The sequence below is a fragment of the Pipistrellus kuhlii genome, unplaced genomic scaffold (genome assembly GCF_014108245.1).
Source record: "Pipistrellus kuhlii isolate mPipKuh1 unplaced genomic scaffold, mPipKuh1.p scaffold_m20_p_4, whole genome shotgun sequence".
Classification (NCBI taxonomy): Eukaryota; Metazoa; Chordata; class Mammalia; order Chiroptera; family Vespertilionidae; genus Pipistrellus; species Pipistrellus kuhlii.
The window spans coordinates 76,842,218-76,867,474 of NW_023425540.1; the positions used below are offsets into that span (position 1 = coordinate 76,842,218).

Below are 25,257 nucleotides of genomic sequence, written 5' to 3' on the forward strand. Positions count from 1 at the left end.
AGCAAGGCTGCCCTTGGGGTGGCCAGGCAGTGTTTTCGGACTCAAACTGCCTATTCTTTGTAGACTCCCTGAACCTTCCTTCCTCTCACTTCAGTCCATGTTGCCTTTCGGCGCCCGACAAGAGGCCTGGCCCTTAGAGCACAGGTGTCCTGAGCTGTGGAATCTTTATGTGTGGGTTTTTATGACGTTATGTCTGTCTGTGAAGCATTTTGAAGATGAAGATCAGTCTCGTAGGACTTTGCAGAGCTTGATGTGAGTCCGAGGTCCCAACATCAGGCTCTTTACCGCTCCATCTCTAAACAAACGTAGACAGATTTCTTCTGGAAGAGAAAAATAAGGGGGCCCTAGTGCCTCTGTGTGCTTAGAAGAGCTCTAATTGCCCGCCCCTCCCTCTGTTCTTGACTGTGCAAGTTTGATCCATTGATCCACCTTTCAAATCCAGCTCACAGCTCATCTTCCCTGCCCTCCTGGTCCCACTCAGCTCATCCATCACTCTGGTGGAGGTACAGCCGCCGGGCACTTAGCATCCACTGCATTGCTTTACAAACGGCCTTGTTAGAGTCCTGGGTTTGCTTCAAAACTCAGGACTCCCGCTTACTGTCAGCAGGTTAGAGCTTAGGCAGTGCTCGGTGAGTGGTCCCTTCACGAGGGTGGGGCAGCTGGTGGGCAGGAGCTGAGAGGCCTTATTGCACCTAGGAGCCAGAGCTAGCCACCAGTGATGGGCCATGTGAGCCAAGTGATGTGGAAACACTGGGCAGGCTGTGGAAGGGGAGCCCTCACTTTAGATGGGACCTGAGGGACTGATGGGCAGGAATGGGACCAGGGACAGAACTGGAGCCTGAGTGCAGGCCTGTGCGCACTTGCCGTGAACCAGCCCCACCCAGCCATCCAGAGGACACACACAGGTGCACCCTCCACATCCAGCCCCAGCGGTCCTGGGGCTCTCTGACCCTGGGGTCCTTCAGTTCAGAGGCTTCTGATAACACCCTGGTGCACCACCCAAGGTAGCACCTGCCCAGATCACAGACAGAATGCTAGGATCTTTGGGTGGGGGTGGGAGTGGGGGTGGGGGTGGGGGGTTGTGGAGTACTGGGGATGGGATAAGGACACATATGTATAATAATAACTTAATCAATAAAGAAAAAAAGAGTACTGGGATCTTTGGTTGGGGATGGAGGGGCAGTGGGGGGAGATAAGGACACATATGTAATAACTTAATAAAGAAAAAAAAGAATACTAGGATATTTGCCTATTTTCCCTCCAGCCTTATTAAGCCCGGGTTTTGGGGACTGGCTTCTGCTCACCCACATCCCACTTGCATGGAATTTTCCTGGTCTGTGCTCCTTTGGCCCCCAGCAGGCTAGGCTATAGGCACGGTGCCACTGTCCACAGAGGGCTGTCTCCTAGTCGGGGCTTTTAGGGCAGGAATAGGAAGCTGAGGCTCAAATCGACTGAACAACTTGCCAAGGTCCCAGCTAGGAAGAGGCTAGGCTAGAAATTTTGTTGGGGTTGTCTGCTGCAGTTACCGCATTTTGCCTTGGTCTGGCAGGAGCTTTGGAAGAGTCAAAACATCAGATGATGAAGCTCACATCCTGGCATTCTTGTTGCAGGTTGCTGTGTGAGTTAGGGGAAATGACTTCACCTCATCTGTGAAATACTGCCCACCGTGAGTACGAAATGAGACAGTACAGAACATAGGAGCTCCCAGCAGTTTCAGGCATGTGGGTTGCTGTGTATATGTTGGTTATCATCATCATCATTATCTGTAACCTCCTGGGTCTTCTGGACTATACTGCATCTATTTTTTTTTTTTTAACAATAATGGGGATATTTGGGGTCATATTTTTGTTTCCAGTTGGCAGACTGGGTCACAGTGTGTCTTGATACATCTTATCTGCAACACATTGGGTCATATAAGTTGTTTCCTTAAAAGTTGATCATGGACAACGGTCTGCTTATGAGAAGGTGCGGCCAACTCTTTGGGCTTTGATTTCTTCCTTGCCTGGGGCCTTGGTCCCTGACCTTCTTTCAATTTAACTGTGATTCTCTCTGGAGGGTTCCCAGTGCAGGTCGGGTCTCCTGGCTCTCCTCTCCTTACCATCAGTGAAATAAGTGAAGTCATTCCTGGCATTAAGTGAAGTCAATGCCAAGGGCTTTGGGGTGATTGGGAATAAGGAAGTGGGAAACAGGGATCACTGAGGTGAGTTACAAGGAAGCTTCTCAGGCATATGGACAGCTGGACAGGCAGTCAGGTGGACAGATGTGAGGTGTCTAAGAGACCTCATTTGGTAAATCAATTGCTTTCTTTTCTGAACAGCTTCATAAGAATCTGTTCCTTGTGAGGCTTTGAGGAGCAGAGCCTGGTCTTGAATTTCTCTGCAGCCCTTTCCTGCCTGGAGCACTGACTGACGTTGATCCAGATCATCTTAGTTCAGGCAAAGGAGTGTTTAATGCTTGCTGACTAGTTATCGAAAGGAAATTTGTGATTTCTGGGACACACACACACACACACACACACACACACACACGCTATAAATTTTGAGGTATTTTGTTGTTTCTGCTGTGTGTTATCATCTCTTCACTCCCTGCCTGTCTTTCAGTCTGGGACCTGTTCTTTTATCCTCACACACTCCCAGGTTACTCTTACATCCATTTTGCAGTGGGAAACATCTGATTCTGTATATTCCATTATGTCAAGATGGGACTAGCAGCCAAGCTGAGCCACCTGCTGCCGTCCCTGAGTTGACCTGCCCAGTCTACTTGGCATTGGCCACCCCTGGGGTCACCCAGAGAGCACCATGTGCATCTCTGTGGCTCTGAGCACCTTCCTCCTTTAGCTTAGCAGGAACTTGGGAATGAGAGGAGGGGCTTCTGTCATGTCAGCCTTGATCTGCAGCATATGGGGACCCATATCTACTGCCCTAAGGTCATAAGGCCACAGCAACAGTTGTGTTAGTGCCAACTCCTAGGTACAGGAGCTCTGTATATTCGCTTCCTCTATGCAATTTCTAGTGCTTCTCTGGCTGGAGAGTCTCTCTCTTTCTTTGTATCACCCATCCTTAATCTCCCTCCCACTCTCAATCTTCTGTCCTATCTAGCATTGAACGTCTGATTGGAAGTAACATATATATGTATGCTACTCCTTACAGAGAATGATTAAAACTTCAGTTGCCCATCTCCCCAACATATTCCTCCATGCATCTTCTATGTATCAGGCAATAAGCCAGATTAGAGAGATATTTTTCTTTTTAAACCAGAATCTATCACCCTGGAGTTGAAAGAACAACAAAAATAATGCTAATTTTCTTTAAAATGACTGTATTCCTATTTTCTGCCTATGGTGAGACCCTGAAGATGTCTGCACAGCAGACATGTATCATTGTAAACTGGGTGAGATTAGAGACCTAGGCTTGTTGGGGAGGAGAGTCTTGGATTTCTGCAGGAACCACCTGGTTGAGTGAAAACTTGGGAAGCCTAGCCAGTGGTGATTAGGAATGTGTGAGATGGAACAGTGAAGTGGAAAGGAGGATGGAGGGGCCAACCAGACAGACTGAGTCTTTCCATTAGATGTTGCACCAAATTTCCATTTGATGGCCTGACAAAGGCTGGTCTCATTTGATCCACGCAGAGCTAGGGATGGTGAGGACTTTTCTGAGAGTTTAGAGATGAAGAAACATGTGCCCAGGGTAACGTGTCCAATGTGAGGCAGAGCACTTTTCACTTCTGAAAATCCTGCAGGATTTACTGAATGGCCACCTTGACTCATGAAAAGAGAAGGATCAGCCCCCTTCCCATCCCCCCTTGTACCCCTCCTGCTCCCCTGAGGTTCCCATGTTTCCCATTTCACCAGGGGGGGCCTGTCTGCTCTGGCCAAGAGGTCTGACTCTCAACTCAGGCTTGATTAACTACAGTGTGACCCCATGATCTGTGGGTGCAGAAGATGGTGCTGGTACAGTGCACTCTGGCCTTTTTGCGTCTTAATTTCAAGGGCCAGAAGCTGTTGAAAACAAAGGACTAAAGAGACCAGCCCCAGGAATGAATGCTCAGAGTAGGTGGGTGTGGAAGGTGTGTGTGCTCACATGTATGGGCTGGTGAGTAATGGGCTGAGGAGGAGCAGCTGACAGCCTGCCAGGCTCAGGACAGCTGCCAGGGGGCTCTGAGGGACCTTCCCAGTGCCCTCCTCTCTCGGATCACCACACAGTAAATGAGATGATTCCCGCAGACTGCCCAGGAGCCCGTCAATATCCATTCTAATCTCCCTGGCAGCCCCAGAGGTGAATTTACAGCGATGTGGTAAAAATGAGGCTGCATGATCAATGCATCTCTGGACGGCCTCTTCCAGGAGACACAAATGTATATTGCAACAAAACTTTATTTTCTTCCGAAAATTGCCTATACATGATTAATATGGCCCGACACAGGCCAAGCTGTTCAGCATAAAAAACAGCCACATTTCTTGCTCCATCTTCTTCCTGCTTTGCTCACTCCATTCCTTCCTCCCGTGTGTGGGTTTTGCTCTCACACTTTGTGCTCTACAGGGGGAAGGGGAATGCGAGATCCGGATTCCAGTCCACCTTGTTTCTCCTTGTATTTCCAGGGTGGCTCAGACTAAGCGTGGAACCAAATGCCCAGTGTGTGGGTGCTTCTGGGACTGAGCCATGCAGAGCACGTCCTCTGAGCATTTTACTATCTCTAACGTCATCAGCTCTCTGCCCCGAGTCCAGCATGGATGAAAAGGATTCTCCCCTTTCGCCCTATCTTTGGGATGGGGCAGTTGCTGGGACATAAGAGGGAGGACCTCTTAGGCAGGTGGTGCCACTTTCTGTCCTCACGGAGGTTTTAGAAAGAAGAGATGGGGTGTGTCAGGAAGCTGAGGACCCGCTTCCTTGATTATGATTATGTGCACGTGTGTATTATGTCTCCTAGAGCAGTGTTTCCCAACCTTCTCTCATGATGAGAATCACCTGGTGGAGTTGTTAAAACACAGATTCCTGAATCCCAACTAAGAAGTGCTAAACTAGAATTTTTGGGAACATATAGGTAAAATTGCATACCTAACTTAGTGCTCTGTATATAAAATCTGTCTTAGAGCACTAGTTAAGTATACAATTTTACCTATATGTTCCCAAAAATTCTAGTTTAGCACTTCTTAGTTGGGATTCAGGAATCTGTGTTTTAACAACTCCACCAGGTGATTCTCATCATGAGAGAAGGTTGGGAAACACTGTGACCTAGAGCGTAAGCTCTGTGAGAGCAGGGGTCTCCTGTAGATGTCTTAGTAGGGGTTCCCCCAGAAGCTGACCCTGATACAAAGAGTTGAGTGCATTAGTCTATTTGGGAAATAGAGAGGGGACTGGGGAAGTAGGACTGGGAAGGGAAGGAATCCCCAAAGGGGGTGCCATGCAGATTGTTACTGTGTGTGTGACCGGAACTTCATCTCAGGAGGACCCTGGGAGGCAGTGTAAAAACTACCTCTCAGAGTCAACCTGCTCCAGAGCTGAGAAGTCAGGTGTTTATGCACCAGCCCCCAGCAGTCTCTGGATGAGAGCTGATGAGGGCGGGTAACTGCTTAGGTGACATCATAGCAGCTGAACCCCGGACAAGGAAGTGCAGGTGCCCGAGTGAGCAGTTGGACAGGTGGGCACTGATATGACCAGGGGGTACATGTGGGCGCAGCAGCCTGTGGTATGGCAGATGTGTGCCCAAGACTGTGCTTCCCATTCGTACAAAGTTGGCAAATTTGGGATAAGTGGGGCTGGATCCCTTGACTCTCTCCTTAGGTTTTTATTCTCAGTTCTTAACCAAGAGACCCAGTTGGTACAGGGAACCAGTGGTTCACACCTCAGGATGACGTGTACAAGGATTGGGTGGACGTCCTTCCTGTGTCCAGCACAGCCCTGTGCCCCTCCTTTCTGACGTGGCTCTCCCTGCTCTCCTCCCCAGGTGTAAGGAGCTGAAGTACGCCAAGGAGCTGCCCCAGATCTCCATCATTTTTATCTTTGTGAACGAAGCCCTGTCGGTGATCCTGCGGTCTGTCCACAGCGCTGTCAACCACACGCCCACACACCTGCTGAAGGAAATCATCCTGGTGGATGACAACAGCGATGAAGGTATGGGGGTGGCTGACCCAGGGGTTTCTTAGAGAGGAGGATGCAAACTCACAGTATCAGCAGGGGCAATGCCCCTTCATTCCAGCACCAGCCCAAGTGTCTCTGTCTTCTGTTCTTGGGGTGTATCCGGGGAAAGGGAGAAGTTTGGAGGAGGAAGTCCAGGCAAACACTTTCATTAGTTGATGAGTCCTCTAGGGCTGAGAGAAAATGACCGGTGATGTATCTAGACTAATTTTAACTTCCTCTCTTCTTATTAATAAAGGAGATGGCATCAGAGATCTGAATTCCTCCACATACCCCCTTTCCTGGGAGGCTAGAGGACCAGGGAAATTCTGTGCTCTGATGGGAAGTCCTACCTCAGAATTCCTCTCTGGGCCACTGTGCCCACAATGACTGTGGATAGAAATGAGCGGAGTTTGCCGAAACCGGTTTGGCTCAGCGGTAGATCGTCGGTCTGCGGACTGAGAGGTCCCAGGTTCAATTCCGGTCAAGGGCATGTACATTGGTTGCGGCACATCCATGGTGGGGGGGGGGGGGTGCGGGAGGCAGCTGGTCGATGTTTCTCTCTCATCGACGTTTCTAGCTCTCTATCTCTCTCCCTTCCTCTCTGTAAAAAGTCAATAAAATCTATTAAAAAAAGAAAAAGAAAATTAAATCAGCTTTGGACTGATTTGCTTTAAAAAAAAAAAAAAAAAAGAAGAAGAAGAAGAAAGAAGCAGAGTTTGCAGGCCTTTTGGAACTGAGCTCTGTGGGGAATGGTGGCTCAATTTAAAAATATAAAACAAGCAAATACCGGATGGCAGCAGCAGAAGTTCTGTGAGGTCCTTGGAGATGAGAGCCTGGTGTTGAGTTGGTGGGGGGTTGGTTTGGCTAATTGTACCTTCATGTTGGCTCATAGCCTGCAAAATCCACTGTGCTCAGTGCAGGGAAAGAACTCACAGCAGGTGACAGACAGAGAGCCAGCCAGGAGGCTTATCTTCTGAGCAACTGTAGGATTAAGGGGCAGCTGAACCCCTTGCTCTCAGCAGACTGACCACAGATGGATCATCCTGTGAGCTCCTGGTTGGGAGAGGCAGGATGAACCACAGGCCCTGTTTGAAACCTGAGTATCTTGGGGAGCTCCGGGTGACCCACTCACATTTGATTGGCTCAAGGGCTGAAGTCCCCCTGCCCCTTCTGAACCTGCATTATAGCAGGGTGCCCTCAGGCACTACTCTTTGCTGGTGGGGAGTCCTCTGGATTTGGAGGACAAATGGGCCATTTGCTGAATTTTTCACATCCCTATTTTTCTTTTTTGATCTCTGGCCTTTTCATTATCTATATATTCTTTTAAAACTGACATTGAGCCCTGATCTATGAATCAGAAGATCTCCGTTTGATTCCTGGTCAGAGCACATGTCTGGGTTGCGGGCTTGATTCCCAGTAGGGGGCCTGCAGAAGGCAACCAGTCAATGATTCTCTCTCATCATTGATGGTTCTATCTCCCGTTCCCTCTCTGAAATCAATAAAAATACATTTTTAGAAAACTGACATCGAGAGTCTTGTTGTGAGATGGAGGCTTGCAGTTCCTTGAAGCCTCTAAGTCAGTGGTTCTCAACCTTTCTAATGCCACGATCCTTTAATACAGTTCCTCATGTTGTGGTGACCCCCAACCATAAAATTATTTTTGTTGCTACTTCATAACTGTAATTTTGCTATTGATAATGAATTGTAATGTAAATACCTGTGTTTTCCGATGGTCTTAGGCTCTACAGCAGCGGTTCTCAACCTGTGGGTCGCATCCTCTGGCAGAGCTCGGCCTGGCTGCTCACAGCGTACCTGCCAGCCTCTCTGTTCACCCAGACAGACCTCTTGCTTCAGCGGGACTTTCAAACCCCTGCAGGGAATCTCTGCTACTACCCACCCTCCTCACTGCTGGCTAACCCCACTCCTTCCCCAGGTCTCCCAGGGTGTCACACCCTCCAAGACTTTGCCGACATCCTAAGTCCCTGCTCTATACTGCTGTGATACCCTGTACCCTCCTGGAGCCCATGATACCGCCTCGACCTGCATATCCTCACTCCAAGTTCTGGGCAGGACTTTGTCCTATGGGCCTGGCTGGTAGCTGACCCTTAGTCAAGGAGCTAGCAACTGTGGGCTGGAAGTGCCACTCAGAAGAGCTGGCCAACCCAGAAAAGAGAGGGACTGAGAATGAGGTGAGGACTCACTGCCGGTGGGGCTCTCTGTCCCACAAAAATCTCGCAGAGCCTGGCCGGAGAGGAGGGAATGGTGTCTCCATAGATGCCTTAGCTTGGGTTCCCCTACACACAGACCCTGAGACAAAGAGTTGAATGCATTAGCTTATTTGGGAGGTGAAGAGGGGCCTGGGGAAGTAGGACTGGGGAGGGAAGGCACCCCTCAAAGGGGGTGTCATGCAGATTTTTAGTGTGGTTAACAGGAGCTTCATCCCAGGGGGCCTCTGGAGTCAGTGTAAAAGTGCCTCAGGATTATCCTGCTCCAGGGCTGAGGGAGCCAGGGCGTCTATACACCGCTAGCATTAGATGTTTTCCCCTGGGAACCTTGTGGCTCCCTACCCTGGAGGAAGCTCAGTTTCAGGAGTTCAAGGTGGGGCAAAGAGATTTGCATTTTTTACTGGCTCCTGGGGGATTCCCCTGGTGCAGGGACCACACTTGGAGAACCACTGAGTCAAGTACCGTTTCAGTAATCCACACTTCAGCTTTCATGAAGATGGTCAGTGGGTGAGAACAAGCAGAAAGAGGCATTTGGTCCATTCTGACCTTAACGCTAACTCCCATTCATCCTTCCCTGTCCTCCCCAGTATCTAGCACAGGGGTGGGAAACCTTTTTTTCTGCCAACAGCCATATGGATATTTATAACGTCATTCCAGGGTCATGCAAAATTATCAACTTAAAATGCATTTGCTTGCTATATTTGGTCAAACATTTTATTAACTCGGCCTGAATGTCTCGGCAGAGCCAGACCAAATGATTTCACAGGCTTTATTCTGTTTACAGACCATAAGTTCCCCACCTCTGGCCTATGGAACCAGGAGTGGACTACATTAATGTTCTCTCTCCCTCTGTCTTTCTCTCTTTCTCTCCCTCTCTCTCTCTCTCTCTCTCTCTCTCTCTCTCTCTCTCTCTCTCTCGGAAAAGAAGGCACTCCTATACTTTCTCTTTAATGGGAAGATAAATTTAACATTTTTTTCTTTATTAAGGTTTTCCTTGTGACTAGTATTATTGAGTTTTGTGAATGTTCTATATACACTTGAAAAGACCCCCACACTGCGATCACGGAATTGAATTCCTGCCAGACATCAATTATGTGTATTTAGATAGACTGGGGGTTTGTCTTCTTACGTCTCTTTGATAATGGTGTTTTAACATCACCTTCTACACTGTCTGTTCCTTCCCGTGTTTTTAATAATGTTTGATTTCTGTATCTTGTCAGTTTCTTTGGCAACATAGATTTGTATCTGCATGGCTTCATTGTTAGTGGAGGTTATTACCATTATGTAATGTTCCCTTTATCTTCAAGAATACCTTTTTTTTTCTTGTCTTGCATTTATATTGCCTAGCATTAATATTTTTTATCCCTTCTTACCGTCTGTTTCGAGTTTGATTAAAATATTTTTTCCCAGCCTTCCCATGTTTCTGATCTTAAAAGTAATACATGCTCTTTGTAGGGAAATTTGAATGTGTCCAAAAGCACATCTAATTGAAAAAAACAAACAAAACAAAACACAAATACTGTGAGACTAGCCAGCGGTGACTGCTCATTTGTCCATGTTCTCACCCTCTTTTTAATGTGCATTTGACACAGTTATGATCCTATAGTAAAAAGAAGTTAATGTCCTCGTTTTCCCTTTGAACGTGGAAGCACATTTCCCTTTTCATTAAAAAGGCTCTGGGAACATCATTTTAATGAGGGTAGAATGGTCTGTTCTCAGGTTGGTCAACACTGGCACAGGTGGAAACAATAGCGCCCCACTTCCATATGTTTTCACATCCATTCAAGATAAAAGGCTTTTTCAGAAAAAAAGAGAAGGAGGAAGAAGATAAGGAGGAGGAAAAGGGAGAGGAGGGGGAGGAGAATGTTGGTGCAGAGAATGTGTCAGCATTGGGACACTGGTAGTTCCTCTACTGTGTATGTTCTGAAGATCCTCAAATCCATCCCCCCAGCCCAGAGCAACTTAGCCTCTCCCCCAAGCTCCACCCCTGTATCCTCTGTCTCCTAGGTGACAGCTCAGGGTCCCTCTGAAACCATACTCTCAATGGGTCCAGTGGCTCATCATTTTCTTCTCAATCTCAAAAAACTGTTTCTCATCAATTATTTCCTGTCTCATTGAAGAGCTTTACCTTTTTCTCAGTTATCTCATCATCAAAGCCTGGAAGCCTTTGCAAGCTCTTCCTTGTCCCTTTCCCAGTAGCATCTGGTTAGTTACTGTTGAACGTGGTCCTACTTGGCCATAACCCAAGCCACTGGCTTTTTGTTCAGGTCCTCAGCATTTTTGCCTTGAAATTTGTTTGAGGGGTTAAGGGCACACAGATTTGTGACCATTATAATTCTTGACACACCCCATAGCTTTTGTTTATTATACTTTGTTTTAACTGAGATATAATTCACATAACATAAAAGATATCACTATGTGGCTTTCAGTATATCGATATTTACTATGTTTTTAACTATTACCACTAATTCCAGAATATTTTCCAAAGGAAGCCCTGAATCTCTTAGCAGTCTCTCCCAATTGCTTGGGCAACCATTAAAGTACTTTCTGTCTCTATCCTATCCTTGACCTTTGATATAAATGAAATCTACAATATGTGTCCTTTTGTGTCTGACTTCTTTCACTTAACAATGTTTTCTACGTCCATCCATGTTATAGTACATATGGATACTTCATCATTCCTTTTTATGGCTAAGTAATATTCATTCATCAATTGACATAGACATCCTTCACCCCAACCACCCTCCCCCAGGCTTTCACCACTCTATTGTCTGTGTCCATGGATTATATATTTATGCATTATAAGTTCTTTGGTTAACCTCTCCCTAACTACCCACCCACCCCTGCCTTCCTTCTGAGATTCATCAGTCTGTTCCATGCTTCTATGTCTCTGGATCTATTTTTTTCATCAGTTTATTTTGTTTATTAAATTTCATATATGAGTAAGATCATGTGATACTTATCTTTGTCTCACTGGCTTATTTTTCTTAGCATAATACATTTTTATGTGGACATATTTTTTAATTTTCTTGGGCATATACCTAGGAGTGAAAATTGCTGGGCAGTATGATAATTTTATGGTTAATTTTTTTTTTTTTGAGAAACCATCAAATTGTTTTTCACAATTGACTTTTTCACAGCACTGGAATCATTTCACATTCATACCAGCAATAGGGTTCCAATTTCTCCACATTCTCACCAACATTTATTTTCTCTCTTATTTAAGTTATGCCTAGTGGGTGGTATATTGTGGATTTATTTGCCTAATGACTAATTATCCTAAGCATCTTTTAGGTGCTTATTTGCTATTAGTTTAGCTTATTTGGAGGAATGTCTGTTCAAATCCATTGCCCATTTTGAAAATGGATTATTTGTCTTTCTATGAACTGTAATTGTTCTTTACATATTCGGGTCTGCACTCTTATAAAATACTAGAGGCCTGGTGCACAAAATTTGTGTACTGAGGGGTGTCCCTCACCCAGCCTATACCCTCTCCATTCTAGGACCCCTTAGGGGATGTCTGACTGCCGGTTTAAGTCTAATCCCTGTGGAATTGAATGTAAACTGGCAGTCAGACATCCCTCTCAAAATCTGGGACTGTTGGCTCCCAACTGCTCGCCTGCCTGCCTGTCTGATTACTCCTAACTGCTTCTGCCTGCCAGCCTGATCAATGTCTAACTGCTCCCCTGCCAGCCTACTCACCCCCAACTGCCCTCTCCTACTGACCTGATCACCCCCAACTGCCCTCCCTGCTGGCCTGATCGCCTCCAACTAACCTCCTCTGCCAGTCAGTTGCCCCTAACTGCCCTCCCCTGCTGGCCTGGTTGCTCCTAACTGCCCTCCCTCCACTGCAGGCCCAGTCACCCCTAACTTCCCTCCCCTGATGGCCATCTTGTGATGGCCATCTTGTGACCACATGGGGACGGCCATCTTGTGCAAGGGCATGATGGTTAATTTGCATATTACCTCTTTATTATATAGGCTATTCTGTAAGTATTTTTTTTACAAATACATCTAAATATTTTCTTCCATTCTGTGGATTATCTTTTCACTTTCTTCATAGTGTCCTTTGATGCACATAGTTTTTAATTTTTATCAAGTCCAATTTGTCTATTTTCCAATGGGTGCTTGAGCTTTTGGTGTCCAATCTAAGAAACTATTGCCTAATCCAAAGTCACAAGGATTTACACCTATGTTTTCTTCTAAGAGTTTTATTGTTTTAGCTCTTACCTTATGTAGGTCTTTACTGATTGTAAGTTAGTGTTTGTATGTTCTTTGAGTTAGGGGTTTGAATTCACTTTTTCTATGAGGATATTTAGTTGTCCTGGTACCATTTTTTGAAAAGATTATTCTTGCTCTCTTGAGTGGTCATGGCACCCTTATCAAAAAGCAACTGACTATAAATGTGAGGAGGGTTTATTTCTGAACTCTAATTCCTGTTTCATTGATGTATGTGTCTATCCTTGTGTCAGTACCACACTATCTTGATAACTATTCCTTAGTAGTAAGTGTTAAAATCAGGAAGTGTGAGCCTTCCAAACTTGTTCTTCTTTTTCAATATTGTTTTGTCTATCTGAGTCCTGAGTATTGACATATAAAATTTAGGATCCCCTTGTCAATTTCTGCAAAAAGGCAGTTGTAATTTTGATAGGGATTGCATCAAATCTAAAGGACAATTTAAGGAGTATTGTCAGCTTAACAATATTAATGCTTCAAATCCATAAACATAGGCTGTTTTTCTATTTATTTAGGCCTTCTTTGATCTCTTTGACAACGTTTTGTAGTTTTTAATAAAACAAATCTTGCACTTCTTTGGTTAAATTTATTATTAAATATTTTATTACTTTTGATGCTATTTTAAGGGAATTGTTTTCTTAATTTTAGATTTGGACTGTTCATTGCTAGTGTATAGAGATGCAACTGAGTTTTGTACATTGATTTTATATTCTTATACTTTTCTAAACTCCTTTATTATCTCTAGTAGTTTTGTGTGTATGTGTATATTCTTCAGAGTTTTTAACATATAATATCAACTCATCTTCAAATAGCCATACTTTTACTTCATGGATGCCTTTTCTCTCTTTTTTCTTTTTGTTCAGGTTTCCTGAATCCTTTGTGTTTTTAAATGTGCTTATTAATAAGTGCTTGTTAACCTACCAGGTCAAGAACAAGAACATTGACCTATATGCTCTCCTAAGAGTTTCCAAAAGCCTCCCTGAAAAAGACAGCAAAAGTCACGAGAGAGCTCAGGGAGGCATGGGGCTCATTCCAGTGGGGGCATATGGCAGGTCTATTGTGTGAACCCGGCACTGGGTATAAAGCAAAAGTCCGGACAGATAGAATGGCCGCTTTGTGATTTCTGCCTCTGACCTCCAGGAGGAGGTCAAAGCGGGTCAGACCTGAGGGATGAAATGAATGTCCTCAACTGATCCAGGCAGCAGGCATGTAGAGAGAGCTCCAATTTAGTCATCCTGTGTTCAGAACATCCAATTACAGGAGATAATGAGGACAATTCGTCCTCATTTAGACATTATGTCATTCATCAGAACAGCAGAAATGACAAAGATTCAGTGTTGGTGAGGATATAGAGGAAAAGACACTTTCCTGTTCTTTTTTGTGGGCTAGTACCAGAACAAATTATCAGTTCATATTAAAAGTTCATGTCTCATTCACACAGCCTGTCCTTAGCCTCAAGTGAGGTAAGTTTGCAGGAGAGATCATAATTACAACCATAATGCGTCTGCCCTAAGGCACCCTGTCTGCTGCGGACGGTGGCCGCAGTGCAGGTGCACCCTGGACACCTTGGGTCCTCCTTCGCCTTCCTCTTGGGCAGGATCCCATGCCTTTCTTTTTCTTGGTTTACATGCTTATTCTGGTGGAACACACAACTAGGAGCTTCTTTAGGAAGTCTAAAAGGAAGATAAAATCTTTTGAGATCAACTGACAGTTTCCATTTTTTCTATTCTCTCTTTCAGCATCTCCCATTTTTGTATTATTAAGTCTCCTATATTGGACCTCTAACTTTCTTATCTCTTTTTGCTATCATATCATTTCCTCTGCTCTGTCTGCTTTTTTTCAATTTTATCTTTCTTCCCTTCTATCCAGTATTTTATTTCTGCTTTCATGAGTTTATTTCCAAGTGCTCATTTTTATTCCTTGAAAGTTCCTTTTTATAGCATATTGTTCTTATTTAATGGAAACAATATATTTTCCTATCCCTTGGAGGATATTAATAATGCTTTATTTGGTTTGTTTTCTAGTTTTTCTCCCTGAATAGTTTGATCCCACAGTTGCTTTTTTCTTTTTGTTGTTTAGTTTCTACCTTCCATGTTGAATGCTCTCCTTGGATGCCCAGTGAACCTGTTGTCTGTACATAATCTCTAAGGTGATTCCATAGCCTCAGGAGCTGGGCAGGCAGAAATGGAGAGTTAGTGAGTCTAGTTTACAAGTTGAAAAAGTTCTGAAATTGGATGGTGGTGATGATTACACAACAATGTGAATGTACTTAATGCTACCAAACCATACACTTAAAAATGATTAAAATGGAAAATTTAACATTGTAGCCTCCCTCTCCCTCCCCTTCTCTTTCCCCCTCTCCCTCACCCTCTCTTTCTCTCTCTTTTTGAGCTTGGGTTTGGACTTTCTGGTTTGGACCACACAGGTGTCTGACACATCTGTCACTTTGGTTACCCTGTGCATCTGCTTCCCAGCTTCCCAGTGTTGTGGTTGGTATGTCTTGTGTTTTCCCTGATCGGGAATGGTATGGGTTCATTTTATTTTTTTAAATCCTTTTACTGTAGTTTTCAGTGGCTTTTGAGTAGGGGACATGTCTGATTTATGAGTTAAACTCATTGTCTTATCCTGAAAGTTCAATATTCATTTAAAAATTTTTTTCATATGAAGTGATTAATATTTCTCCGGGTATGTGGTACTGTATGCAAGTGTATCCTCTGTATCCCCACCAACACTGAATCTTATTCACCTTTGTCCCCTTCATTGTTCTGAGAAGTGAAGAATCACATGTTATGCTTAATTCTGCACTTTTAAAATACTGCCTTCTTTGTGCTTAAGCAATAGGATGTGGTGCAAAAAGTGGAATTAAATCCTCTGTGATGTTGGCCAAAGTACCTACCTTTTCGGATCTTGAGTAGATTGGGGATAGTAGTGGCTTTTCTGCAGTGTTTAAATTGTGAGGTTTAGAGATAATACTTGCAAAAGCCCATAGTTCAAATCCTGACAGTACATTAAAGGGCATGACTGTTGAATGTGCTCATGGGAGTATTTGAATTGCTAGCTCTAAACCCTTTCCTCCACATTCTGTTTCTGACTCACCCCTTCTGGAAGCCTCCCAAGATTTCTCTCTGCTCCCAGGGCACCGTGTGTAGTTGGGTTCAGCACTTGCCATGCTGTATTGCATTTGTGTACTTGCCCACCTCTAAACTGTAAGACCCTCGAGGGCAAGAACCATCAATGTGCTGTGTTCCCCGGGGCCTTGCCCATAGCTAAGTTACCGTGATTGCTGAATAGGTTCATTTACACTGCTCGTGTGCAAACTTTTTCCCCCTTCTTTCTCTGACATTATCCTGGGTTTTTTTGTCTTTGGCATTTTTGTACATATTTTGGCTTCTACTCCATAGTTATTTCGCTTTAGAACTCAAAAACAAAAAAACAAAAAGCCTATCTCCTATTGCTTCGTATCTCAGTGATCTGGACAGCCGTAACCTTGTCACTGTTTCCCTGTGGAGCAAGCACACCTGGTCACGCTCTTCCCTTGGTTGGTGTGTTCACAGGTTGGAAACAGGAAGGCTCGGGTTTGGAAACGGTTTTGAGGGGAAGGATACAGACACCCTCTGGACTTGCAGGCGGGATTTTGGAGGAGCACACCGGCATTGTTTGCTTTTCTTCTCTGCTTATAATTGCAGAGATAGGAGAGTCTGGTGTTTTGGAAAGATAACATTTTTCCTGTGTTGTTGAGGCTCCCAGTGAAGTAGCTGAGAGACACCTCGTTATCACACATGTCCACGCCGGGCCGGCTTCCTTACCAGGCCATCACCTGCCTTCCCCCTGCCTGGGAAGAGTCTTCCTAATCAGAAATAATGCTTGTTTTTGTCCCCAACCAGATCACTGCAGTGTGACAGCATTTGCTCTGTGGGTCTGTAATCACAGATGGGTTGTGCATTTACATTTTTTCTTGTGTGTTTTTAGGCCGCGGGGAGGAGAGGATAAGAGGGAGAGTGTATATCTTTACACAAGAGATAACACAGGAACCCCAGCGAAAGCTTTCTTTGCAAACTGGCTTTAAAAAAAACAGTAACAGCAACCAAAGAAATTTGTTGTTTTGAAATAGCTATAAATTCCAAAGAAGCTGCAAGAATGTACAAGAGGTCTTATGTACCTGTCGAGGTTTCCTCCATTAGTAACATCTTGAAGAACCCTAGTACATACATGATCACAAGCAGGAAATGGACTCAGGTCAATCTAGAGAGCTTCCTCTGATCTCACCAGTTTAACGTGTGTGTGTGTGTGTGTGTGTGTGTGTGTGTGTGTGTGTAGATAGATTTATACAACTTTATCACATATGTATATTACTGTAACCACACCACAATTGAGACACAGAAAACAGCTCCCCCATGTTGCTGTTCTTTTTAACCCCACCCAGCTCCCTCTTCCATTTCTGCCCCCCCCCACTACCCTTATTTGTTCTCAGTCTCTATACTTCTGTTATTTCAAGAATGTTCTATAGAGTAAACCACGTGGTACATGATCTTTGTGATTGATTTCTTTTTTTAAAATATATTTTTATTGATTTCAGAGAGGAAAGGAGATGGAGAGAGACATATAAACATTGATGATGAGAGAGAATCATTGATTAGCTGCCTCCTGCATGCCCCCTACTGGGGACCGAGCTTGCAACCCGGGCATGTGCCCTGACTGGAAATTGAACCATGATCTCCTGGTTTATACGTCAATGCTCAACCACTGAGCCACACCCGGCCAGGCTGGGATTGGCTTCTGCCCTCAGTGTAAGTACCTTACAATGCATCCCAGTTGCTGTGAGCACCCTGAGTTCGTTCCTCATTATTTCTGCCTGGTGTTCCATGGGTTTACCACAGTTTGTCTAACATTTGGCTTGTTTCAGTTTGGGATTTTTACCAAAAAAAAAAACTTGCTATGAACATTCATGTGCAGATGTTTCTGTGAAAATTAATTTTCATGTCTCTGAGATAATGCCTAAGAGTACAATGCTTGAGTTATGGTAAACACATGTTCAAGAGAGCTGTTTTTTTGGTCATTTATTCCATTTATGTGACATCCCTCTAAAAAAAAAATATCTGATTTTTTTTTTAATCTTTCAATAGAGAAGATGTTTTTGTTTTGGCCTTGGAGACCATAACTATGTAACTATGATACCGGAAGGAATGGGTTGCATTCCAGCAGTACCTGGAGCCATCCCAAAAGCGTGTTGAAAGCCTTGCCCTATGATCAAACTGGGTACCCATTAGATTGGAACCCAGCGATGTAAGAATGATAGAGGGTCCGACATAGCCCAGGGCAGGAGTGTAGGCCAGGCCACAGGAGCGTCAGGCCCGGGCACTTCCAGGGGCCTCTGTCTGAGTCTCTGCTGTCTCAGCCCCTCCCTCCTTGCCGGCTTGTGAAGACTGGCCACCTCCAGCGCTCCATGCCACCTGGAGGGTTCTATGGCTGCAGAGACAGCTCCGAGTTGACATTGTAATGACAGCTTCAGGCATTGGAGAGGGACAGGGAAGGGAGTCCCCGGGAAGGGAAATGATGCCTTTCCGTGGATCTGTCAGCTGTGACCAGGAGGGCAGAGTCCTGCACAGAACCACCTCCCATGAGTAGCCGTGGGGCAGCGCTCCAGAAAGGGAGGGGCTGGGTGGACAAGCATACCATGGACTCTTAATGTGACAACATCAGTGGGCTTTGCACGTGGTATTTCCATAAGTTGAGGAAATAACTGAGGCTTTTGTGAAGGATGTGGCACTTGAGTTGGACCACGAGAGACAGTTAGAATTTGGACTCCAGGAGGGAAATGACAGGGGGCAGGAGGCAGAAATGTAGAGACAGAGAAGCTTGAGACATGTAGAGGGAAGTGTGCAGATGGGATCGATATGTAGGAAAGGATGGGTGGATTAGATGTTCAGAGAGTCCCAGGGAGAGGTGGAGGGCCTTGTGGGCACAGGACTGATGCAGGGAGGAGGGACAGTGTGAACAGGTGAGTCTTTGATGTTTCTGAAAACCCCTGAGCTGGAAGGATGTGGAAGGCTCCTTAAACAGCCCTGCTGGGATGAAGATCAGCCAGCCTGACAGTGAGAAGGAGGGGGAGGCAGGGCAAGGAAGCTCAGGGCTGTCAGAAAAGCCAGGCAGGCTATTTTCACCTTTATTCTGGAAGAGCAGTGTTTCAGCTTTGATCTTATTTTATTGGAAATGTGAGATGACATTGACTTGAGTGTCTTTAGATCACCTTAGCTGGGAGCTCTAGTTGGCTTGCTGGACAGAGGCTTTTAGGCCTCAGGCTGTGCTACGGGGAAGTGGGAGCTGTGCCCCTAACCAGCACTCAGCCCAGGAAACCCTGTGGGGCAGGATGGCTGCCTTCAGAATCATGAGTCCTGCAGGCCACTAACTTCCCTCTTCTCTTACACATGGAAGGAGAGGAAGGCGAGAGGAAAGGCAGAGTATGGCCTGAATGGGGCCTGCTAGTTAATTACCCCTGCAGGACATCCAGGAACACCAGAGGCTGAGGCTTCCAGGCAAATGCAGAGCAGGCCTGTCAAGTTGTCCCCCTGCCTGGGCTGAGGCCCACATGTATCTTCTTGGGTTTTGACCGGACCCTCTGGCAACTGGTCATTGACATTTAAAAAGGAGAGGAAGGTGTCTTGCCTGTGGCAGCACAGCCAGAATTTACCTGAGCGAAGGCTTTGGCTCAGCTGTCCCAGTCCTGGAACCAGGCCTCTAAGGCCTCCTTTCTGTACCTCCATCCTCCTCCTCCAAACCTTCCCCTCTGGGCTCCCCCCTCCCTTCCAGTTTACCACTGTTTCCCTTCCCAAAGCTCCTTCCAACCCTTCCTACATACTTATGACTCATCTCTTTGTTTCCCAAGACACATCTAGTTTCCCTGTACTATATATTTTAAAAAATGAATAATAATTTTAACCATTATTGAGTGCATGCTATGTGCCAGGCACCGAGCTAAGTGCTTAGCATGTGTTATCTTATTTAAATACCCAAACTGCCCTTTTGGATAAGGACTTTTATTATCCATACTAGTGACCCGGTGCACAGATTTGTGCCCATTGAAAGGAAATTAATTAGAAGGTGGCCAGAGAGGCAGGACTGGGCGAGACTGGCTGGACATGCCCTGGAGCCAGCTTCCTGCCGTACCTCCCCAGCTGGCCACACCTGGGGTGCCACCATGGCTTGAGGGGCATCTGTAGAGTGAGTGGGGTCCTTCCAGGGGTCCCTTGGCCTGGCCTAAACCAGCTCTCCGACATCCCCCAAGGGGTCCTGGAGTGCAAGAGAGCACTCTGCAAAGTTGCTGGTACAGGTTGTGGAATGCAAACGCAAGTGTGCAGTAAACCAGATTCAGGGCCAATAGTGCTCCAGCAGCAGCATAACCCACAGCCGAAAGTGGAATCTCACAGCTCCGTGAGGAATCAGGATCCCTCCTCTCTGATTTTAGATTGCGTTACCCAAGAACCACTGCTGCCAAGTCACTGCAGCTTGGCAGGTCCTGCATTGAGAGTCTGCCCTATGGTAGTCAGTGCACATCGTAGCTGCAGGTGAGACGGACATTTAGCATACTAGCCTTTTATATATATAGATTAACTCTTTGCCCTGATGTCACAGAGCAGCTCAAGGTGAATTCTCCTGACCAGGTGTGTCCTTCCTCCCCAGGTGCCGCTAGCTTAAGGTAGGAGCACACAGTGCACTTGGCCTGGTAGCACCTTTATTCTTGAGACCTTCCCAATGTCATCTTTTTCTAGATCAAAGCATTCCTGCCCTGTGCGCACTCTGTGTGTACCTAAAGCCAGTGGCACTTTGGTGAGGATTTAGCCCAAATGAGTGTGCAGGGTGGGAATGTCAGGTTTGATGGCAGGTTAATATTAGCAGAGCTTCTGTTCAGCCAGCAGGTTCAGGTGTGGTGGTCAGCTCACATCTGTTCTAACCCGCCAGTGCCTGTGCGTCCAGATGTTCTCTGTCTTTACAGTCTCCTAGGTTAGAAGAGACATATAAGGTTCTGCAGACCTTCTGGACCCTAACAAAAGCTGCTCTTTATAGAATACTTTTATGCTACGTAACATATTAATATGCACTGTTTTGTTTCGATCTTTTGTGAGCATGCATAAGAACCTAGCACCATGCTGCCTATGACCTTGGAGATTTCATGGCTGTGCATATAGAGGTTCCCCAATGCTAGAGCAGGACTAACCAGATGCCTTGCTCTACTTATCACATTTCTGGTTGCCAGCTGTGTTTAAAGAAAACTCCGAGATGTGACCCTGTTCTCTCCAGGACTTCCCGTGTCTCCTGTGCTGTTTTGCTCTCTCCCCTCCCCCCATTAATGACTATGACTTTTGCTATTTCAAAGGAAGAGGTTTGCGGGCTTCAGAGTATTCAGAATCAATATCGTAGTAAATAAGAAACATAATGAAAGAAAAACACACTGCAGCCTGTAGGCAAATTTTATCGCTTACGTTCACATGTTATTATTAGACTCAGATGCAAATACCAGGCTTGCAACTGCCGTTTGATGGGGCAAAATAGGAGACTACTCCTGTAATTTGGGGTAACAATTTGGCATCATCTATAGGCATTATGATGTTTCTCTGTTGGTTTGAGCTACTTGTGTCTGTGTTTTTAAAGGTGAAATTTAAATGGAAGAAGTGGTGGAGAGGAATTTCTTAACAAAGCAACTAAAAGCAGAGATGGCCTTCCTTTGAAAGCTCCCCTCTTGAATGCACAACTCCGTGTGATATATTTAGTTTAACACTTTGGTATTTGTATCTCACATCTCCTTTCTTGCTACTTTTCGTCTTTTGCTTTCTTTTGTCCTTGCTTTTATCTCACTATGGAATCACCTCTAAAATACTTTCATACACAGCAAAAACATCCCTTTTTAATCTTCCCCATTCTTCCTGAAGTTTCTTGTTCTCACTTCTTTTTTGTTCCCATAGTCAGAACAAGCATTATTTAATCCACAAAGCTGACAGAAGCTCAGAGAATAAAATAGTCACTATGGCTTCCTTCTGTGTTATTCCATTCTGCATTTTCACACGTGTACTTCCTCTCCATCCCTATTGTTAATGGCCAGAATTTTCCAAAGCCAGATGCCCATGCAGCAGGGGGGGAACCAGGGCTCTTGTATCCCTGCTGTCCTTTCAGAGTTTGGTGGGCTGCTTGGAGGATCTGGAAGCTAGCCGGTCCTCCTGGATGCCCACTTTTTTTGAGCCCCTCCTTCAGCCAGTGTCCTTCTCCGGACAGGGCTGACCACTGTCTGAGGACAGCTGTCTAGAAAGGTAGATATATGTGTGCACCAAGGCCAGAGCAGCAGTGTGGGTGACTCAGAGTGACAGAGAGCCATTGCAGGAGAAGCCTCAGTCTGGCCTTCTTTTTTTTTTTAATCCTCACCTGAGGATATTTTTTCCATGGATTATTAGAGAGAGTGGTAGGAATGGGGAAGAGAGAGAAAAACATTGATGTGAGAGACACATCAATTGATTGCTTCCCAAGGTTACCTACTGGGGCCGGGATTGAACGGAGGTACGTATTCTTGACCGGAAATTGTACCCATGACACTTGGGTCCTCGGGCTGATGCTCTAACCACTGAGTAAGTGGCCAGGGCTTAGCCTGGACACAAGGTACAATTCTATGGGAGCAGACAAACATCTTCAGATTTTGCAATCATCGCATCCACAGGAACCAGAGGCAGAATAACAAGGAGCGCAGGCACCCCACTGACAAGCTTTTTGCAAGGTATTCATCCTCTCTGTGTCTCAGCGTCCGCGTCCATAAAATGGGGATAATACTACCCCTTACCTCACTGAGTTGTTAGGAGGGTAAAAAGAGTTGACATAGGTCAAGGGGTCACCACAGCAAGTTAAAACAACTTTGCGGAATGCTGTGAGTTTGCAGGATCGATTACCATATGGTTAAATGTGAACGGGAAAGTAATCCAAAGAGTTTTTGGAGCATCTCACGATTGGCTGACATTTTGAGTCAGCTTGGTTAGCAGTTCTTTAGGTTATAAATATTTCATTTTTGATACAGATGGGCATAGTATTGAACATGGCTGAAAAGGAGTGACTGTCAGCATAAAAGGAACTTTGCCTCCGGGAAGTGAGCCTCTCCAGGGTGCACTGGCCATGACACTGACAACTGATGCTGAAGCTTATGGTTGGGGCCCCTTTCAACCCTCCAGGGGGGAGGGGGGCCTAAGGATGCGTTAACATGTGCATTTGTTTTTGTAGGATTTACAGAAGAGAAATTTTTCTTTTCATTAAAGAAGCTCCTCAAAATTGTATATACTTCAGGTCCCACAAAACCTGCCTTAATGACTGGATCTTTCTAGCTCTGTTTGGCAGGTGAGAAACCCAGAGGTGGCATGACCAGGATATGCACCAAGTTTCTCCACCTTCCCTTTTAAAAATTTTAAAAGCTAATTTTTTTAACTTCAAATTTTTGATTGGATATACTTGATACTGTGTAAATGTAAGATGCACAGTGTCTTACTTGGGCACATTTATATATTGTAATGTGATGGTTGATGTAGCGATATTTACCACATTACAGATGTTCCTTCACTTACAGTGGAGTGACAGCCCTATAAACCCATCATAAGTTGAAAACATCCTCAGTCACAAATGCATTTAATACACACAACCTACCAAACATCACGGCGTAGCCCAGCCCATCTTAAACATGCTCAGAACACAATATCCAAAAGACATTAGCCACACAGTATGGAGCATCTGATGTTGACCTTGTGATCATGTGACTGAATGGGAGCTGTGCTCACTGCTCTGCCCAGCATAAGGAAACAGTATCATACTGCATATCAACAGCTCAGGAAAAGATCAAAATTCAAAATAAGAAATATGCTGTTGCACCACCAAAAGGAAAAAACTTCTAAGTCCAGCCATTTTAAGTCAGGGACCGTCTATGCTAATTAGACTGGACAGCTGAATGATCTTCCAGAAGTCATTCTGGACATCCTTCCTAACGAAGCTGTGGTGGTGGGGGCCAAGGCAGAGGCGGTTAGGGGTGATTAGGCAGGTAGGGAAGTGGTTAGGAGTGATGAGACAGGCAGGCAGAGTGGTTGGGGTGATCAGGCAGTCAGGCAGGTGGGTGGTTAGGAGCCAGAGGTTCCAGATTGCAAGAGGGTGCAGGCAGGACTGAAGGCTCTCCTTCCCCCTCCCCATGCATGAATTTCATGCATTAGGCCTCTAGTTGTCTATATTTATTGTACTGTGTATTAGATCTCTGTGGCTTATTTACTACATGCTATAAGTTTGTAGCCTTAATCACCATCAATCTTATTTCCACTCCATCCCCTGGTAACCACCATTTGACTGTTTTACAGATTCAATTTTTTGAGGTCACACATGAGATCATACACGTGCTTGTCTTTCTCTGTCTGACTAAAAGATAACTTAAAAATTCATTACTGGCCTTTGTATGGGTACTTTTATGCATTTTGTTTGTTGTTTATTGCAAGCATAAAGATATTCTTAGGCATACCTGAAAATCCAGGGGTTTTTTTAAATCTAATTTTTGTGTTCTTTCTATGGCATCATTCTCATAAGTAGTCAATATTGAATATTTTATATAACTTGTATAAAAAGATACAGTGGAAATGTAGAGCGTTGTGACTAATGTCTGTGCTCAAACTGTGTTGCAAATCTGTTTTTCCTGATCTTCTGGTCCCCAAGCTGGGAGCCAGGAGCTAGGGATGAGGGATGAACACAGTTCTGAATCCTCCCCTTAGAGAGATCAGAACCCTCTCACTGAGTTGGGGGGGGGGGTGCAGCTGGGGGCTTTGGGAGTTGGCTTCTCTGATCCCCATGGTGGTTATCTCGTTAACAGAGGCCAGGGATCAACAACCACAATGGGAATCAGAGAAGCTAACTGGCAAGGGAATATGGATTCAGATCTTCAGCAAGACCTAGGAGTTTAAACTCACCCCAAAACTTTGCTTTACCTCTTCCCCTCCATCTTAATAACTGACTAGGACTTACAGATACAAAAGCCACATATTGTATGATTCCATTTTTGTGAAATATCAAGAGGAGGCAAATTTATAGAGATGGGAAACAGATTAGTGGTCATCAGGGGCTGAGGTGGGCAGGGGCAGGAAATGGAAGCTGACTGCTTACGCCGTAGGGGTGTCGAACTCAATCAAAGAAGGGGCCAAAATCTAAAATCCAGCCTAAATCGCGGGCCGAATGGTTTACTGAACAGTCATAAACTGTCATTGTGATGGAAACGCAGCGGAGTGCAGTGATGACAGCGTGGTGCGGGCCACATTGCAAGGCCTGGCGGGACGGATTTGGCCCGCGGGCCTTGTGTTTGACACATGTGGCTTACAGGGTGCAGGGCTTCCGTTCAGGGTGATGACAAGGTTCTGGAACCAGTCAGTGGTCATGGTTGCACCACACTGTGTAAGCACTGCTTGACCCTGAATTTGTATACTTTAAAATGGTCAAAATAGTAAGTTTCTGGATGAGTATTTGTGATCCCAGTGAAAGCAATAAAAACAAAAACAAAACAAAACAAAAAAACACAATGCTTTGAGAAGCTTTGGGGTTTTATGAGAATCCTCTAGAGTACTGGTCAACCCCACTACTGCCCACTAACTTAGAAATTCTTAAGATGGTCTTGAAAACCTGCATTTTCACAA

At 45.2% G+C, this 25,257-nt stretch overlaps 1 protein-coding gene across 1 annotated transcript in view; it reads left to right on the forward strand.

Annotated features, from left to right (window-relative positions):
* GALNT17 (polypeptide N-acetylgalactosaminyltransferase 17) overlaps window positions 1-25,257 on the forward strand; it is a 392,529-nt gene that overhangs the window by 172,163 nt on the left and 195,109 nt on the right. The window contains exon 3 of the mRNA XM_036409104.2: window positions 5,944-6,110. Within this exon, the coding sequence (XP_036264997.1) occupies window positions 5,944-6,110 (167 nt within the window). The remainder of the gene's footprint in view (window positions 1-5,943; window positions 6,111-25,257) is intronic.